General features: G+C 42.1%; 1 protein-coding gene across 9 annotated transcripts in view; it reads left to right on the top strand.

Moving 5' to 3' along the window:
- The window catches only part of mpp7a (MAGUK p55 scaffold protein 7a), a 594283-nt gene extending 577924 nt beyond the window's left edge, over positions 1-16359 (top strand). For all 9 annotated transcript variants that reach the window (XM_068014202.1, XM_068014172.1, XM_068014194.1 and 6 more), the window contains one exon: positions 15206-16359. In XM_068014202.1, coding sequence (XP_067870303.1) covers positions 15206-15385 — 180 coding nt within the window. In that variant the 3' untranslated portion in view covers positions 15386-16359. The remainder of the gene's footprint in view (positions 1-15205) is intronic.
- The last annotated feature ends 3868 nt before the right edge of the window (positions 16360-20227 follow it).

The raw sequence follows: 20227 nt of genomic DNA, 5'->3' as shown, positions 1-20227 counted from the left end.
AGAGATCTTGTGTGATTAGAATTAATGAAATGCTGCTATCCTGTTTAAAAAAAAAATGGACACTGTGATTCAACTGTGCATAGCCTTTATCAGAAGTAACAAGTCAAAAATACCATTCCATGGTATTTCTTGGCATTAATGTTGCTCCATTAATTTGTTCTTTTATTAAAAAACATTACTGACTGCTTTAAAAAAAATTATCAGTTACCAATGTTTAAAATACGTGTACAAAACCCACACACAGGCAAGGTTTATAGTAACAGCTTTCTAGAGACACAGGAAATCAGCAGAAATAATCTTTCCAGAATTTTGGATATTATCCATTTTTTATAAACCTTTCAGTGTTGGAGCACATTTCTGGCTACCAATAGGCTTGACGAGTTATGCAAACAGAGCGAAAAAATGTGAAAATACCCTCTTGATGTTAACACCTGGAGTTGTGGGTAATGATGTAAATCTGTCCACAGGGATTTGGAAACCCAAGTTAGTAAGAAGATGATTTTATTGCCTTTGTGAAAACAAGGAATGGAATAAGTGCCATGGTTCTTACTTTAAATGCAGGTTTGCACCATGCAAACTGTACAATATACTCTTCATTAGCATATTTATGTTGTGTCACTGGAAAAGAGAGGGCTAGTACTGAGACAGTTCCAACATAAATTTATCTATATTGAGACCTTGTCCCTTCCCTATTCTATCCACCACCAGGCCGCAGTATAACATTGATAGTTATAAAGAATTCCTGATGTAGTAGGTACATTTTTGTTACTGAATTTTCCATGGCTTTACACATGGAGAGTGGCGATCAAGTATGGCCTTCAGGTGAAGCAAGGTTAGAGGGCAAGGATTGATTAAAAAATCTTACATTTGAATAAGCTGATTCAATTAGATTTTAAAAGATTTATTTTTATTTGTTCATGAGATATGGACATCACTGGCAAGGCCATTTATGTCCTTAACATGATGGTGAGCCGCCTTCTTGAACTGCTGCAGTCAGTGTGATGTTAGTACACCGACAGTGCTGTTAGGTAGGGAGTTTCAGGATTTTCATCCAGTGGTGATGAAGGGATGGCAATATATTTCCAGGTGAGATGGAAAGGAACTTGCAGGTGATGGTTTTCCCATGCACCTGCTGCCCTTGTTGATCTATATGGTAAAGGTCTGGTAGTTGCTGTCAAAGAAGTCTTGGCGAGTTGCCGCACTGCATTTTGTAGTTGGTACATACTGCAGCCATGGTGCATCAGTGGTGGAGGAAGTGAATGTTTAAGGTGGTGGATGGAGTGCCAATCTTTCAGGCTGATTTGACCTGGATGGGGTTGAGCTTCTTGAGTATTGCTGGCGCTGCAGGATCCAGGCAAGTGGAGAGTGTTCCATCACAATCCTGACTTGTGTTTTGTAGATGGTGGAAAGACTTTGGGTAGTCAGGAGGTGAGTTACTTGCCACAAAATACCCAGCCTCTGACTAACTCTTGTAGCCACTGTATTTATATAACTGGTCCAGTTACCTTTCTGGCGACTCCCAAGATATTGATGTTGGGGGATTCAGCGATGGTAATGCTATTCAATGTCAAGGGGAGGGTGGTTAGACTCTCTTTTGTTGAAGATGGTTATTGCCTCGCACTTGTGTGGCACAATTGTTACTTTCCATTTAGCAGCCCAAACCTGAATCCTGTCCAGGTCTTGCTGCACGTGGCACAGACTGCTTCATCATCTGAGGAGTTGTGAATGGAGCTGAACATTGTGCAATCACCAGCAAACATCCCCAATTCTGACCTTATGATGGAGGGAAGGTCATTGTTGAAGCAGCTGAAGATGGTTGGGCCTAGGACACTGCCCTGAGGATCCCCTGCAGCCATGTCCTGGGGCTGAAATGATTGGCCTCCAACAACCATGATTGCAACTAGTGGAGAGCTTTCCCCCGACTCCCACTGAATTCAATTTTGCCACGGCTCCTTGATGCCACACAAGGTCAAATGCTCCCTTGACGTCAAGTGCAGTCACCCTCAACTCAGAAATTCAGCTAATTTGTCCATGTTTGGACCAAGGCTGTAATGAAGTTGGGAGACGTATGGTTCTAGCAGAACCCATCTGGCATCAGTGAGGAGGTTATTAAGTACCACTTAATAGCATTGTCCACGACACCTTCCATCACTTTGCCAATGATTCAGAGTAGACTGATGTGGTGGAAATTGGCTGGATTAGATTTCTCCTGCCTTTTGTGGAGAGGACATAACTGGACCTTTTTCCACATTGTCAGGAAGATGCCAGTGTTGTAGCTGTACAGGAACAGGTTGGCTAGAGGCGCCGCTAGTTCAGGAGCACAAGTCTTTAGCACTATAGCCGGGATGTTGTCAAGACAATTGTCATACAATATAAATAAAATGTGTGTATTCAGTCCTGAATTTAAAGTTGTTAATTCTGGTATTATTTTTACTTAATACTTTTATTTATAGTTAAACAGCAAAAGTTATAAGAACATAAGAAATAGGAGCGGTAGTCCATACGACCCACTGAGCCTGTTCCGCCATTCATTCCAATCATAGCTGATCTTTGGCTTCACCTCCACTTTCTCGCCCTCTCCCCATAGTGCTTGAGAGACCGAAAATCTGTCTATCTCAGCTTTAAATCTACTTGACGATGGAGGTAGAGGATTCCAAAGATTCACAACCCTTTAAGTGAAAATATTTCTCCTGATCTCAGTCCTAAATGATTGGCCCCTTATCCAGAGACTGTGCCCCCATGTTCTAGATTCCCCAGCCAGTGGGGAGCAAACTCTGTGTGTACCCTGTCAAGCCCCTTTGGAATCTTGTACATTTCAATGAGATCACCTCTCATCTAAACTCCAGCGAATCTAGACCCAATTTAGTCAGCCTCTCATCATAGGACAACCTCCTCATCCCAGGGATCAATCTAGTGAACTTTTGCTGTACCACCTCCAATGCAAGTATATCTTTCCTTAAAGATGGAGACCAGAAGTGTGCACAGTGCTCCAGGTGTGGTCTCACCAAAGCCCTGTAAAATTATAGCAAGACCTTTTCATTCTTGTACTGCTATCACCTTGTAATAAAGGCCAACATGCAATTTGCCTTTCTAATTGCTTGCTGTACCTGCATGCTAACCTTTTGTGTTCTTTGTACAAGTACACCCAAATCCCTCCAAACGTCAATATTTACAAGTTCCATGCCTTTTAAAAATATTCTGCTTTTCTATTATGACCAAAGTGAATAACCTCACACTTTCCCACATTATGCTCCATCTATCAACTTTTAACCCACTCTCTTAACCTGTTTATATTGTTACGACCGAGGTGGGAAGAGTGCACTGTCTTTTCTAGTTCCACCTCTCCACAGGTCACAATATATATTTAAATGTTTATCCAGTTACCAATGCGGTCAATCATATACTCTATTCTTTATCCCTGAATAAAATACACCAACCAGGTTTCTTTAATAAATAACAAAATTATCGGTTTATTATAAAACAAGACATAATCAGTAATGAAGCAAAGCATCAGCACACAGATTGAAATATGAAATTTTCCTTTTTACCTTAGCCCCTCACACACACACACACCCTGCTTAACCAAAAAATAGAGATTTTCTCTTACAAAAAAAGAGAAAAAAATAATACTTTGGCCAAATATTTGCTAATTCTTGAAGAAAAAAAGAGATATGGAAAGATGTCAGTTGTCCCTTTATTCTGGCATCCCTGGGATCTTTCACTGGGACCTTTCTAGAACAGTTCTTTTTAGGTGACGTTGAAGATCAGTTTGGCAGGCTTTCCAGGAGAAATGCAGCAACGGGTTTCTGACAGGCCTTTCAGGAGGAAAGCAGCATCAATTTCTCTATTTCTTCCACTTGATTCTCAAAGAGATGGAAAAACTGGCAGGCTTTTCAAAGAGATGGAAAAGGATGTCCTTGGCAGGTTGATTTTTAAACTCCTTTCAAAACATTGTCCACACCCCAACTGACTGTCCAAAGCAAAACCAAAACAATATCTCGAGTCAAGCCTCCTAACCCCTATAAATTTTAACCTGTCGCTTCTCAGTAAACATCTTCCCCAGGTCAAAATGTCCCCACTGGCTACTTACCTGAAGACAGGTAGATGTCTTCCAGTAAGGGTTGTTTACAAGCCAAGTTCAAAAGACCTTCCGATGACTTTTTTTTTAAAAAAAAGAAGTCCAGCATCTATGGAATCGTCAGTTTTAAAACTCAAGTCCTGAAAAAGAGTAACAAAAATGGAAGCACCTACGTAACAATATCTTTTTGCAGCCTCTTTGTGACCTGTTCACAGCTTGCATTCCCACCTAGCTTTCTACCATCAGCAAACTTAGATACTCTCTGTCTCTTCATCTGTGTCTTTAATGCAGATTGTAAATAGCTGAGGCCGCAGCACTGATCCTTGCAGCACTTCACTAGTTCCAGCCTGCCGACTGGAAAATGCCCGTCTCTCCCTACTCTTTGCTGTCTGTTATCCAATCCTCTATCCATGCTAATATATAACCCCCAACTCAGTGAACCCTTATCCTGCATATTCACCTTTCTTGTGGTACCTTATCGATTGTCTTTTGGAAATCCAAGTATACGATATCTACTTTTTCCCCTTTATCTACCCTACTCGTTACATCCTCAAAAAACTCTTCATTTCTCAAACACGATTTCCCTTTTGTAAAATCTTGTTGACTTTGGCTGATCATGCTATGATTTTCTAAGTGCATTGTTAATACTTTCTTAATAATAGATTCCAGCACTTACCCGATGACTGATGTCAGGCTAACTGACATGTAGTTCCCTATTTTTTCTCTCCCTCCTTTCTTAAATAGCGGTGTTACATTTCCTAACATCCAGTCCACTGGACCGTTGTACAATCTAGGGAATTTTGCAAAATCATAACCAGTGCATCCACTGGCCGGGGTTTTGTGAGGCCCCTGAGAAGGGGTCGGAGGAGCACGGAGAATCGTGACGGGTGGTGATCTCCCTGGGGGTGGGATAGGCCAACGACGGCATTCTCTCCCAGAGGCCAATTGATGCCCTTAAATGTCCTATTATCAGCCAATTAAGGGCCTCTTCCTGCTGCCGTTGGGAGGATGCCTTGTAAAACGAGCAATTTGTAGCCACAAAGGACCCCCACCGGGGACAACTTTACCCTCTGGGACCCCCCCCTACCCCTGCTCTGCAGGACCAACCACTCCCCCCTCACCAGGTCCTTCCAGACTGGCCCTGGCAACCCCGCCTCACCTACCTCTGTTCTTTGGTTCCAGCGCTGGGCCTGGGTCTGAGGCTTCTGCAGTACCATCAGTGGCCACTGCTCCTGGTGGCACTGCCGGCCCTCTGGCCAGCAGTTCTTGGAGGCGGGATCCCGTCTTTACAGACTTTAAAGCAACGGGGATCCCACCTCCTGAAACTTTGTTTTAAAAATACTGGAGGATTGCTCTGGCGGGCATGAAAATGCAGAGGTGGGGTTTCCTCTGCCTTTTTCAGCCCGGCGCCGGGAGCCCCACCTCCAGCACAAAATCCAGCCCACTATCTCTGCAGCTACCTCTTTTAGAGTCCAAGATGTAGGTCTGGGGATTTGTCGGATTTTAGTCCCTTAAGTTTCTACAGTACTTTTTCTCTGCTGATATCAATTACCTTAATTTCCTGACTCTTATTAGCCCTGAGGTTACCCTCTATTTCTGGTATATATTTTGTGTCTTCTACTGTGAAGACAGACACAAAGTATTTGTTCAATGTCTCTGCCATTTCCTCATTTGCCATGATCATTTCTCTGCTTCTAAGAGACCAATGTTTATTTTAGCTACTCTTACAATCTGTATTTATATTCCTGGCTAGTTTACTCTCATTCTATTTTTTCCCTTTTTATCAACCTTTTGGTGGTCCTTTGGTGGTCTTTCAGCACACCATTAACATACCGTTTGCCTTTTCTCCATGACCTTCTGGTCAGTTATTCTCTTGTGACCCTCTGTCCTATCAACATCTTGCCTTTTGTTATCTCTTGTCCCACCCCCGCTTTATTTGCTTAAAACCTATTACATTTCTAACATTACCAGTTCTGATGAAAGGTCACTGACTTGAAACGTTAACTCTGCTTCTCTCCACAGGTGCTGCCAGACCTGCTGGTATTTCCAGCATTTCTTGTTTTTATTTTGGTGGCCTTTTGGTGGTTTCTAAAACACTCCCAATCCTCAAGCTTGCTACTATTCTTTGCCATATTATAAGCCTCAACTTTTAATCTAATAGTATCTTTAACTTCCTTAGTAAGCCAAGGATGGATCTTTCTTGCTGAGTTTTTTTTAAATGAAATGTACTTATTTTGAACATTTTGCATTGTTTCTTTAAGTATTTCCTATTATTTATTTATTACCATACCCTTTGGTCAATTTACCCAATCAACCTTATCCAGCTCTCCCCTCATTCCTAAGTAACTGGCTTTAAGTTTAACATTCATGTTTGGGTCTGGAGTATGTCGTTTCCAACTGAATATGGAATTGAATTGTATTATGATCGCTTTTTCCCAGTAGTTCTTTTACTGAGATTACTAATTAAATCTGCCTCATTGCACAATACTAGATCTAAAATAGCTTAGCCCTAGTTGGTTCCACAGTGTATTGTTCCAGGAAACTGTCACAAAAGTATTCTACGAACTCATTTTCCAGACCATCTTTGCCAATTGGATTGGTCCAGTCAATGTGAAGGTTAAGGTCCCCGACAATTGTTACAATTCCTTTGTTACAAACCTCAATAATTTCTTGCTTAATGCTCTGTCTAATTGTACAACTACTGTTAGGGGGCCTATAAACAACTGTCACCAGTGTTTTTTTGACTCTTGCTATTCCTAATCTGCACTCATACTGATTCTACTTCCTGATCTTCTGAGCCAAGATCCTTTCTCACTGCAATCCTTTTGTCATCCTTTACTAACAGGGCTACTCCTCCTCCTTTTTCATTTTGTCTGTCCTTTTGAAATGTTATGTACCCTGGAATATTTATTTTCCAAACTTAAGTCACCTTGTAATCATGCCTTTATATGGCAATTAGGATCTAAACAATATCTCTATTTGTGCCATTAGTTCATCTAATTGTGACTGCTTCATGCATTCAGATAAAGAGCCTTTAATTTTTTTTTAACTACTATTCTTTGCATGGATCTTATATGTTGATGCACTCTTACCGTTAAACTCTGTCCCTTCCTGATACACTTTGCTTGGCTTTATCCACATTGCTACGTTGTATTGCCCTTACTTTTCTCATTGAATTTCTAAATCTACCTTCACCTGAACCCTCACCCACCACCACCAACCCCTCCCCTCATTAATTTAAAGCCCTATCAACGGCCCTAGTTGGATGAATCGCCAGGACACTGATCCCAGCCCAGTTTAAGTGGAGCCCATCCCAACGGAACATCTCCCTCTTTCCCTACTACTAGTGCCAGTGCCCCATGAATCGAAACCCCTTCTTCCGACACCACTTGATGAGCCATGCATTTAACTCTCTAATCTGCTTGACCTTATGCCAGTTGGTGCGTGGCTTAGGTAACAATCCAGAGATGATTACCTTTGAGGTTCCGCATTTTAATTTGGACCCGAACACCTCAAGCTCTCTTGGCAGAATATCATTCCTAGTTCTATCTCTGTTGTTGGTTTCTACGTGGACCACGACAACTGGATCCCCCCCTTCCCACTCCAAGTTCATTTCCATCCACAAGGAAATGTCCTTGACCATGGCACCAGACAGGCAACACAACCTTCCGAACTCCTGTTGGCGGCTGCAGAGAACAGTATCTATCCCCCTGATTATACTGTCCCCTATCCTCCCTGCACTTGAATGGCATCCTGCACCAAGGTGCCATGGTCATTTTGCTCATTTAGTCTTCCAGTCGTTATTCCCATCCACACATGTAGCAAGCAGTTCTTTCTTGTTGTTCAAAGTCAAGGGCTGAGGCTCCTCCATCACTGCATGCTGGATCCCCAGACCTGCCTGGCTCACAGCCACACCCTCCTGTTCCGACCATTGATCAACTCTAAACTTCTACTTAATTTAAGGGGCGTGACTGCCTCCCAGAACAAAGTGTCGAGGTAAATCTTCTCCACCCCGATGCCCCACAATGTCTGCAACTCAGACGCCAGCTCAGCAACTCTGAGCTGAAGTTGCTCAACTGCAGACACTTGCCACAGATAGGATTGTCGGGAACTGCAATGCATTCCACAGATTCCCACATGTTGCAATCACAGTGCACCACCAGCCCTGCCATGTCTGTCTAACTTTATTTGTTTATTTGTTTACTTTATTAAATTAGTAACTAGTTAGCTAAAGTAATAGCAAGTTACAGCCTCCTAGCTTGGAGACAAAAGAACACTGACCAGCTACTGGAGGTGAAACAAATAGAATAAAAAGCAGCACCTCCTTCCTTCTCTTCCCACTTGCACCAAATTCCCGACTTAGCACTTGATCTGCAAAGCACTGTGTTCCCAGATCGCATCTGTTCCCCAAATTTCCGAAATGTCATTTTGATAACAGAGGTAGAGTTGCTGGGTGTGTAAGAATTTTTCTGCAGTACAAGCTGAGGAGCTGGGAGATATAAAGTAAAGACACTACAGAAAGTAATCAGGTTACATGGTTGGAGGATGGTATAATTAGACAGGGTGCACTGGTGCAATTCAGTCCCCATTTTGGCATCATTTATTCTACCCTTAATACTTTGATTTTATATTTATTAATAAATGAAGGTGAAAGAACTTCAACAACCTGAGAAGCAAAGTGTTTACATAGCCAATTTCTATTGCAAGTGTGGACACAGAAATTTACATGGGGGAAAAAATGACCCAAAATGTGTCAAAATATGAGAAGCTTTTTATAGAGAGGAAGTGTATGCACATATAAGGAGCAATGGCGCTCGCTGCTGACCTTGAAGAAAGCTTCCCACAAAGATGCTGAGATCTCTGTGGCGCGGTATCATGCAGGCCCCACCTGCCAAGAATGAGGCACACATTATTTCGCCACATAAACGTTAAAACTTAAAATTGCTGCTGGGAAGAAAAGAAAGCCTATTACAAGGGGTTGCCAAGACCCTGACTGGAAAGACATTTGCAAAGTAACAGACAGTACTTGGAACGGACAAAGGGGCCACTCCCTGCTCCAGTTTAATCCACAATGGACTTTTGATTATCAGACGTTGAAGGTGGAGAGGCTAGTATTCCAGGTTAACTGTCAAGATGGTCGAATACACAAACACACGTGATCAGATCAGTTTAGTCACATGACTAACTGACTGTTGGAGTTTTTTGAATTTGAACTTATCACAGAGAATTTGAACTCGGAAAGCTGTTTGCTCCTGGACTGAGAACATCTCTCTCCTGTCTGCTCCCATCTCTTTCTCACGAAACTGAAGACCCATTGAAGACACGTGAACCCCAAGAGAGAAAAGTGTCTTATAGTGAACAAGGTTTAAGAAGAATACTGGGCCCCAACAAAAAGCAAGACTACCTACAATCAAGGACTACAGCGAGCTTGAAGCACAGTAAAAACCCCTCTTCAGAGATTGCCTCAAACATTTTACTTTATTTTTCTTCTGCCCTTTTCTGTCTCCATTTGCATGTGTGTATCGCGTATGCGTGCTTGCGTGGGACACAGCGTGTATCCGTAGGCGTTAACCAAATTAGAGTTTAAGTTCAAGGTTTAATAAATTTCACTTATTTAAACCTGAGAAAACCTGGTTGTGCTCATTTCTTTGCGTCATATTTTGGAAAGTGGTGAACAAGGATTCACCAAGGGAGAGCTCAAAACAAAATGTGTTTAAAATTAAACCCTGTTACAATAAAGACCAGGTGAAGGCTGAAAAGACCCCTGGACACCCTTCTCACCTAGTCGTAACATGCGGACTCCCCCTTTCCCAAAGTCATTTTGAATCTGGTTCCAAGGCAAGGGGATCTCCATTCATCCAACAACAGGCAGGTAAGCAGCCAATCACATGACGTATTCTCACTGACAGCAAACCAGGAAGTTAAAAACCCCGAAATCATTGAAAGATACAGCACACGAGGAGGCCATTCAACTTATCGTGCCTGTACTGGTCCTTTGAAAGAACTATCCTGTTAGTTCCGCTCTCCTGCTCTTTCCCCATATTCCTGCAAATTTTTCCCCTTCAGGTCTCTAAACGTACAGTAGTTGATCCATTATGCCATACATGCAGTGGAAAGTAATGGTTTACAACTCTATTGCTAAACCTATGATTATGTTTACTTTTTTATTCATAACTTCATTTTAATCCTTTCCTCACTCACTAAGACAGCTTATGTCATTCTCTTCAGAAGTTCCAGTCAAGCGATAGAAGATTCCAGGTCAAACTCATTGATTTGAAAAGCGCAGACTAATGCATGCTCCTACAAACAACTAGGAGAGCCAGTTACTGAAATAACTGCCTCTTAAATTCAAAAAGCTGCCAGATATCTGAAAAAAATCATACTATATGCTTGTATTTAAATTGAATGATTTGGTCCCTCAAACAAACTACCAGGAGATTGTACCAACTAATTGTTCGAGTTAAGGTGAGACATAATCTCGAAGTGAGGCTGTTTATTAAGCGTTCATGTACTGTGGCAGAATTAACAATACAAATATCAAGCTAAATGTTTAGAAATGCTTAATTCTTTTACATTTGTCAAGTTTGGTTGCCCCCCCCCCCCCCCAATGAAACCCTATAAAGTTGGCAAAATTCAACCCTTTAGATTCCCTTGAAAATAACTGCCAGCTGAACTGGAAAATTCTTCTTAACCAGCTTGTCTCGGGCAAAGTATTCCAACTATTGCTAACCAGAAAGCCAAAGTGACATTATATTATGGTGTTCAGCTTGTCCCTCCCATCCACCACCAACACCGTTTTTAACTTGTCCCTTTCCAATGCTTTGATTATTTTCTTGCTGTACCTGGTCTTCAGAGACTAGTTACGGCCGCTCCACTTATCCCACTGGTGCAGTCTTAAAAGTTTTGTGGATAAAGGCAAACAAAGTAACCACGTTAAAGCACAAAACTATGCAATCCCTTCACTTTAAAGATAATGAAATAAATGATTGGAACATATACATGGAATTTAGGTAGAAACTAAAATGTCCTAAAGGTTTAACAAGTATTTTTTACAAGTATGAAACTTTTATCATAATGGAGACATTTGACAGTCAGCAAATACAAAGTTACTGTTTCAGGGCCGGTGAGGCTGTTTAGTAGTAATTATGAATTTAGTACACAGTTTAAAAACCCTCATTCAACAAGGTGTAACTTTGAAGGGTTTTTACAGCAAGACTAAGGCCAGGATTTTGTGTGGGCACCTGAGGCGGGAGGGCACGGAGTATCGTGACGGGTGGCGGGGAGGCGGTTCGGTGGGCCCGTCGCCAAACAATCTTCCTGGTGGCAGGATAAGCCTATGACAGACTTTCTGCCTCGAGGCCAATTGAGGCCCTTAGGGTGGCCTATCAACGACCAACAAGGGCCTCTTCCCGCTGCTGCTGGGATCTTATCAGCGGTGGGGGAGATCTGCCATGCAGGGAGATTGCCTTGTAAAACGAGGCACTCTCCCTGCGGGCTTGGGGGGTTGTCTATCCTTCGTGGGCAATTTGTGGCCCATGGAGGACCCTCGCCAGGAACCAGTTTACCCCCCCTGCACCCCCGGGACACCCCTCCCCCTGAACTACATGGCCTCCCCTTGACGGGGCCTTCGGACTTGCCCCTGCAATCCCACCTGACTCACCTCTGGTCCGGGGTTCCAGCGCTGGTTGGCCGGCAGCGCTTGGAGGCGGGATCCCCATCTTTAAAGGGTCGGAGTTCCTGGCTCTTGAAAGTTTGATTTACAAAAACAGGAGGATTGCTCCGTTGGGGCACAAAAGGACAGAGGAGTTCTTACCCCGCCTTTTCGGCCCAGCGCTGGGAGCCCCGCCTCCAACACAAAATCCAGCCCTGAGAGTGTAAGAGTGAAATTCTTGTCCGTTCATTGATTTCTAATAGATTGCTTTCTGGGGGTCCTCAACAGCACACTCTCGGGGGAAGCATAGTATCACTGGCAGCAACATCTGGATTTCCATGTTTAACTGCATATGCGTGGACTCCAGAAGTTTCTGTCAGTTTCAGAGGAATAATGATGGCAAACGCTGACAGTTTCGCTGTCATTACTGCCGCAAAATCCGGGCTTAAGATTTGTAATGTATTATGAGAGACATTTTCATTTTCAAGTTTGATTCTTTCTCGCCCCCACCCCCCGCCTCAAATGGGGAAGTAAAAAGGCACCCACTTCCTCCTCATATATAGACACGTTTCCAGCACATTCAACCAAAATGATCATGACTAAACAATTAAAATTGGTATCTTTTGATGACATGAAAATACGCATTAATGTTTCGAAAACATTTTTCTCATTACCTCTAATTCACCTTTCAGAGTTTTTCTTGATGTGTTCTTGGATTTTGCTTTTTGAAATATAATCTACTAATATCGGTTTGGACTTCCATCATCCCAAGTACTTCTTACATTTTGAATCTCTTAGAAATTCAAGAAGTTGAATATATGACTCTGCTATACATCATCCAATGAGCAATTACCAAGCTGTGCTAGATGATCTGCCTTTTCAGTTAAAAGCATTTTGTATGGAGTAACTTAAAAAGGAGGAAGACAAGACTTGCAAAGTGGGAGGAAGTTTAAATTGGAATGTTACACTCTGGTGCTGAATGGTGATGATAATTTTCATGATCGGGGAGAACTGATGCATTGAGGGCTTTCTTGTATCAAATAAAACATAATAAATGCTTCACATAAACTAAAAACTGTTAAAATAATGGTAGACTCCAAGCTACAAACTGATCTTGGGGTTCAGGTGATTTTTATTAACTGCTTGAATCCTGTATTATGGTTTAAGTTGATTTCTGAACCTATCTATTAGATTGTTGTCCATTAATTAACTTGCATATACTTGATTATAGAAATAATTTATTTATACTTGGTATATTCTCAGTGGTTTAATCCCAGCATTTTGCATAGCATATCCATTTGTAATTCTCATATCTCAATTAGTAATGTATAATTTTAAATGTAAAATTTAGTACAAACTCTGCATATTCTTTTGAAGGGGAAAAAGAGACCCTCCAAAGCAAATGCACCCTGGATGACACAGGGAATAAAAGTTAAAATAAAACAGGAAAAGGAGGCTTATGACACATCAGGTGCAAAAACAGTTAATAACCAGGAAGATTATGGATAGTACAGGAGGGAATTGAAAAAGTTAATAGTGGAGGTGAAGAGAATTGCAAGAAAAGGTTAGCAGGTAACATTAAATTAAACCCTGAGACATTTTAAAAACATAGAATATGTAAGCCGTTTGCCAGGGGAAAGGTTGGGCCTAATAAGGACCCAAAGGGAAATCTTAATCTGGAGGCAGAGGACATGGCAAAAGTATTAAATGAGTACTTTGCATCTGTCTTCACAAAGGAAGCGATGAAGTGAAGGCTACAATAAGTATGGAGAGGGAAGTTAAGGGCAGGATAATAAAGAAGATGTACTAAAAGGATTATCATTACTGAAAATTGGTAAATCACCTAGTCCAGATGGAATGCACCCTAGGTTGCTGAAAGAAGCAAAGGTAGAAATAGCAGAGATATTGGTCACAATCTTTCAATCCTGACTGGATACAGAAGTAGTGCCAAAGGACTGGAGTGTTGCTAATGTTATACCAGAGGGGTAAACCAGGAAACTACAGACCAGTCAGCTTAACAGCTTTGGAGGTGGGGCATAATTGGAAAGCATTTTCAGGACAAAATAAACTTTCATTTGGAAAGGCATGGATTAAAAAGGAGAGCCAGGCTGGATTTGTTGAAGGTAAATTGTATCTAACTAGCTAGATTGAATTCTTTGAGATAACAGAAGGTTGATGCAATAGATGAATGTATGGACTTTCAGAAGGCATTTGACCAAGTGCCATACAGGAGACTTAAAAAGAAGCTGGAAGCTTATAGAATTGAGAAGGACATGGTAGTACGGATGCAAAATTGAGTCAGTGACAGGAAGCAAAGGATGTCAGTGGATGGATGTTTTTCAGACTGGAAAGTGGTTTGCATTGATATTCCCCAAGGGTCACTTTTGGGTCTATTATTATTCAATTTTTATAAACAACCTCGACAAGGGTGTAGGGAGCAGCATAATAAAGTTTGCAGATGATACGAAATTTGGCAAAGTAATAGGTAGCGATGGGGGTAGTTGTAGACTTCAGGATGACATAGGACATAGACTGGATGGTGAAATGGACAGAAACATGGCACATGCAGTTCAGTGTAGAGAAGTATGAAGTGATGCACTTTGGAAGGACTAAAATGGAAAGACAGAAGACTATAAATCGCACAATTTTGAAAAGTGTAGATGAGCAGAGCAATCTTGGTGTCCATATGCACAAATCCTTAAAGGTGGCACAGCAACTCGATAAAGTGGTTTACAAAGCATATGGGTTACTTGGGTGTATAAGTAGAGTAAAATATAAAAGCAAAGAAATCATGCTAGGCCTCATTTGGAGTATGGTGGACAGTTCTGGGAACCACACTTAAGAAAAGGTGTAAAGGTCTTAGAAAGAGTACAGAGGACGTTTACCAGAATGTTACCAGGGATGAGGAACTTCAGTTATAAGAAGAGGTTGGAAATGTTAGAACTGTTCTCCTTGGAACAGAGAAGGTTAAGAAGTGACCTCATGGAGGTTTTCAAGATGATAGGTTTTGATAGTGATTAGGGAAAAAAATTCCCTCTGGCCAGTGGGTCAATAACTAGAGGTCATGGATTCAAAATCATTGGAAAAAGATCTAGAGGGGAGATGAGGAGAAATTGTTTTCACTGATTTGGTGGGATCTGGAATGCTGTACCTGAAAAAGAGGTGGAAGCCAAATTCATAAATAAGGTATTTGGACAGATAATTGAGGATTCGGAACTTGCAAGATTATGGACAAAAATTAGGAATGTGGGGCTAGGTAGGACTGCTCTTTTAATGGCCTCCTTCTGTACTGTAAGTTTCTATGATTCTATGTATTCAAGAATTAGCACATTCAGAAAAGAGGAGTGGAGAGAGGGAAAACTGAATGGAGGAAAAATATTGTTTTTCACACAATATCAGAAAACTACCAGTTTTGATGGATCTTGTTATCTCAGTGAATAATCTTTATTTAAGTATTTAATTTTTGGCTTTTGCAGGAAGAAGACCTTCAAGAAATGATAAAATCTGGAGAGCTGGTTGAAGCTCAGTGCTCACATCTTTTTGACAAAATTCTGGTGAATGACGACCTTTCAGTTGCCTACAAAGAGCTGAAAACTACCTTAGATAATCTGGAGAAAAATCCTTTCTGGATTCCAGTCAACTGGCTGCATTCATAAAGTCACAAAAGGGAATAATAATAATATAACTGGACATTGTTTGGAAGCCTGGTAATATTGATGGTCATTCCCAAAACAGTGGATGGTGCTTTAAGTAAAACATTGCCACTTTCTTTGCACTTTTAATGTCCAATAGCAAACCATGTTACTTTTGCTAATTGCAAGCTTTCATCTACCTGAAATGAGCAGTGCTAAAATATTTTCACTACTTGGGGAATAAACATAGACACTTTCTGGTTTTACTACTGATTGTGACCTTTTGAGGTGACAGGGATTTTATTTTTTGAAACACTGAAATATAAGTGTATTTTAGTAAATTGTAGGTGATATTTGTTTTAAGTGAAAAAATATATGGTTTAGGTTGCTGATCAAAATGCAATGCATCCAAGCAGGATGCATTAGTGGTTCTGTCTTAGCATGTCATCAGAACCAGAGAAATTTATATCTGTCTTGTATAATAAAAGGAAATCTAGTGAAATATGATATGAGGAGAATTATTTGGAGAATTTGATGTTTTGCCATGTTGACTATGTGGTTCATAAGTGTATTTTAAAAGGTGTTGGTTATTGATGCCTATATAAAACCTGGTATTAAATCATGCTCGACATTCCATGTAAATTTACCTCACTAACTTGTGCTCATAATGCCACTAGCAGTGCATTGTAATTGTGTTTTGCTAGGTGAGAGGCACATGGTTTGTAAATTAGAATTTTATTATATGTTAAGAATCTCACAGATAAAATAGTTATACTTCTTTGCATCTTTTAATTTAAAAAAAAAAACTTTTTCCTAGGTATCCCAGATTAATAAATTACCAGACTTCATTTCTCTGTGGTGTTTTAGTGAGGTGAATGGTTATCTTTGTGATATGCCAAGCAGCTCTATGAAAATGTTACTCAACTGTAATGTGCAATTTTAAGTGAATTTGATGTACTGCAATATCTACAAATATTAAAATCTTGACTTTATCAAAAGATTTAAGTCCAACAGTCTTCCGTGCAAGTATCCACTTTAAAAACAAATTACATTTATCTAGTCCCTTCAGGATATTCCAAAGCACTTCACAGCTAATTACTTAGAAGCACAGTCACAGGGCAACATAAAAAATATGGCAACCAGTTTGTGCACAGCAAAATACAAAACCAGCAATGAGATAAATTACCAGTTAATCTGTTGGTTGAGAGATGAGTTATGGCCCGGCTATCTGGAGAATTCCCTGCTCTTTGAATTTTAACATGGAATCTTCCACATCGACTACAGTAGGTAGACTGGGGGCAGGATTTTCCATTTGGTGTCACAGAACCCTGGGGCATAGCCTCAGGATAAGGAGAAATTTCTTCACTCGGGGTTGTAAATCTGTCTAATTTTCTACCCCAGAGAGTGGTGGATGCTCCATCGTTAAGTATATTCAAGTCTGAGATTGATAGATTTTTGATCTCTCGGGATTATGGGGAGTGGGCAGGAAAGTGGAGTTGAGGCAGAAGATCAGCCATGATCATATTGAATGGCGGAGCAAGCTTGAGGGGCCGAATGGTCTATTCCTCTTATGTTCTTGTGTCCACGTCCCTCTGGATGCTCATGTTATGGAAAGTACAGCAGACCACCACAATGCACGAGACCCTTGTCGGAGTGTACTGCATGGCACCACTCGCCCGGTCGAGGCACCGGAACCACGTCGTCAGAAGCCCGATGGCCTGCTCAATGGTGATTATTGTGAGCAGATAGCTCCATTTGTAGCATCTCTGTTGGTAAAGGTGTGAGTAGACATCTTTTCAAGGGATATCCCTCGTCACCTAGCAGCCATCCACGGAGTTTCTGTGGTGACATAAAAAGCAGAGGCACCCTGAACTGTCGAAGGATTAAGGTGTCATGGTAGCTGCCGGGATAACAAGTGCACTTGCTTAAATCATTTGTGGTTGTGTACAAGTTGAACCTTCAGGGAGTGGACGCCCCACCTGTTGTCAAATCTCATCTCACTTGGTGCCTCAATGGCCACATCAATCGATGATGCCCTGTACCTACAGGAATCCAGCGCTGATGGCGAATCCCACTGCCCTTTGTGCCTGCAAGGCCCCACCTGTTTGAAATTGTATGTCATAGAGTCGTACAGCATAGAAACAGGCCCTTAGGCCCACCGCATCCATGCCGACCATAATGCCTATCTATACTAATCCTACCTGCCTGCATTAATCCCATATCCCTCTATGCCTTGCTCATTCAAGTACCTGTCCAGATGCCTCTTAAATGTCGCTACTGTTCCTGCCTCCACCACCTCCTCGTCAGCTCATTCCAGGTACCCACTATTCTGTGTGTGAAAAATTTACCCCTTTGATCCCCTTTAAATCTCTTCCCTCTCACCTTAAATCTATGCCCTCTAGTTTTAGTCACCCCTACCATGGGAAACAGACTCTGGCTATCTACCGTATCTATACCTCTCATAATTTTATATACCTCTATTATGTCCCCTCTCAGCCTCCTTTGCTCCAGGGAAAACAGACACAGTCTATCCAATCTCTCTTTTTAACTCAAGCCCTCCAAACCAGGCAACATCCTTGTGAATCTTTTCTGCACCCTCTCTAGCTTAATCACATCTTTCCTGTAGTGCGGCGACCAGAACTGCACACAGTACTCCAATTGCGGCCTAACCAACGTTGTTATGGCCAGGTGCGGCGGGGATCTCAGGCTCCCCTCTTGCCCTTTTATTACCTACCTAGGCTCAACTATCACCAGTAACCTGTCTCTAGATGCAGAAATCAACAAGCGCATGGGTAAGGCTTCCACTGCTATGTTCAGACTGGCCAAGAGAGTGTGGGAAAATGGCGCACTGACACGGAACACAAAAGTCCGAGTGTATCAGGCCTGTGTCCTCAGTACCTTGCTCTACGGCAGCGAGGCCTGGACAACGTATGCCAGCCAAGAGCGACGTCTCAATTCATTCCATCTTCGCTGCCTTCGGAGAATACTTGGCATCAGGTGGCAGGACTATATCTCCAACACAGAAGTCCTTGAAGCGGCCAACATCCCCAGCTTATACACACTACTGAGTCAGCGGCGCTTGAGATGGCTTGGCCATGTGAGCCGCATGGAAGATGGCAGGATCCCCAAAGACACATTGTACAGCGAGCTCGCCACTGGTATCAGACCCACCGGCCGTCCATGTCTCCGTTATAAAGACGTCTGCAAACGCGACATGAAATCGTGTGACATTGATCACAAGTCGTGGGAGTCAGTTGCCAGCATTCGCCAGAGCTGGCGGGCAGCCATAAAGACAGGGCTAAATTGTGGCGAGTCGAAGAGACTTAGTAGTTGGCAGGAAAAAAGACAGAGGCGCAAGGGGAGAGCCAACTGTGCAACAGCCCCAACAAACAAATTTCTCTGCAGCACCTGTGGAAGAGCCTGTCACTCCAGAATTGGCCTTTATAGCCACTCCAGGCGCTGCTTCACAAACCACTGACCACCTCCAGGCGCGTATCCATTGTCTCTCGAGATAAGGAGGCCCAAAAGATGACTGCAACAGGGTTTATTCCTTTTAAACAGTGATTGTGCTTACCACCGCTGTGAATGTTTTACCTTTTTATCTTTACTGTGATCGTGAAAGAACCAATCGGACAGGTTTTCTTGAGTTTCAACAAGAAAGAGGTAAGTTTATTATACTTAACACTCTAACGCCAATTTAAAAATACTAAAATAAAGATGCTACACATTCACATTCACACGAGAATCACACACACACACAATTAGATTACAGAGGGAAAATTAGATTTGGTGGTTGGATTAAAGTCCAGAATAAATGGAACTTAAATACACAGGCTGTGAAGTGGATGATCCAGTAGTCCTAGGGTGAAGCTGTATTCTTGAAGTCCTCGCTGGTCAAAGTGCACTTTGTGGTTGGCCTGTTTTGCTCAGGATTTTCTTGAAGGCAGAATTGTCTTTGGCTCTCTTCCCCTGATTGCTGGCTGTTGCAGTTGGTAGGCATGGATGGTCCACAGTCGCAGACAGCTTTCAAACTTGATGTTTCCTGGGGAGAGAGAAAGGGAAGCACACAGCTTTCTCAGCTTCTGCAGTCTCAGTTACTCCTTGTCTTCTATTAGTGTAACAAAACTCCTGTTTTTGCATAGATGGACAGATGGTCATATGGTTCTCTCAATCCCTTTGTTTTTAATGAGATACAAGGTTCAGAATTGGCTCCACAAGTTCCAGGATGCCAATATTTACACTCGGAGGGGTTTGCTCTTTCAAAGTCATTGTGTCAGGATGCCCTTGACTGCTATGCTAATGAAGCAATCCTAGGTAATTCAATTGCTTATAGTTCTGGGTCCAGGGCTTCTCAGCCTTCTGTCTGCAGTTCAATCTCTTGGTATTTCAGATGCAAATTGCAGTGGTCGTCTTGGCTGCTAGTTTTTAAAAAGTTACTGTAGGATTTTTTCCATTTAAAAGTCAAATGTAAGTTTCCAACTAATGAATTAATATTTCTCATTTGACATATCATTTTTTCCTGACAATGTACTGCCCAGCTTTTGCAAATAGGGCTTCAGTGGCCTGCGAGATGCAATGGTGTGCTGCTACATGAGAGACACGGATGGACCACCCGGCATCAACCTAGGCACCAGAAACAACAACAGCAAACCCAGCCCTGTTGACCCTGCAAAGTCCTCCTTACTAACATCTGGGGGCTTGTGCCAAAGTTGGGAGACTGTCCCACAGACTAGTCAAGCAACAGCCTGACATAGTCATACTATGGAATCATACCTTACAGACAATGTCCCAGACACTGCAATCACTATCCCTGGGTATGTCCTGTCCCACTGGCAGGACAGACCCACCAGAGGTGGTGGCACAGTG

Source organism: Heterodontus francisci, chromosome 2, assembly GCF_036365525.1.
Source record: "Heterodontus francisci isolate sHetFra1 chromosome 2, sHetFra1.hap1, whole genome shotgun sequence".
Taxonomy (NCBI): Eukaryota; Metazoa; Chordata; class Chondrichthyes; order Heterodontiformes; family Heterodontidae; genus Heterodontus; species Heterodontus francisci.
The sequence above is the reverse complement of the archived record's forward strand: the minus strand, read 5'-3'. Positions and strand labels throughout refer to the sequence as shown.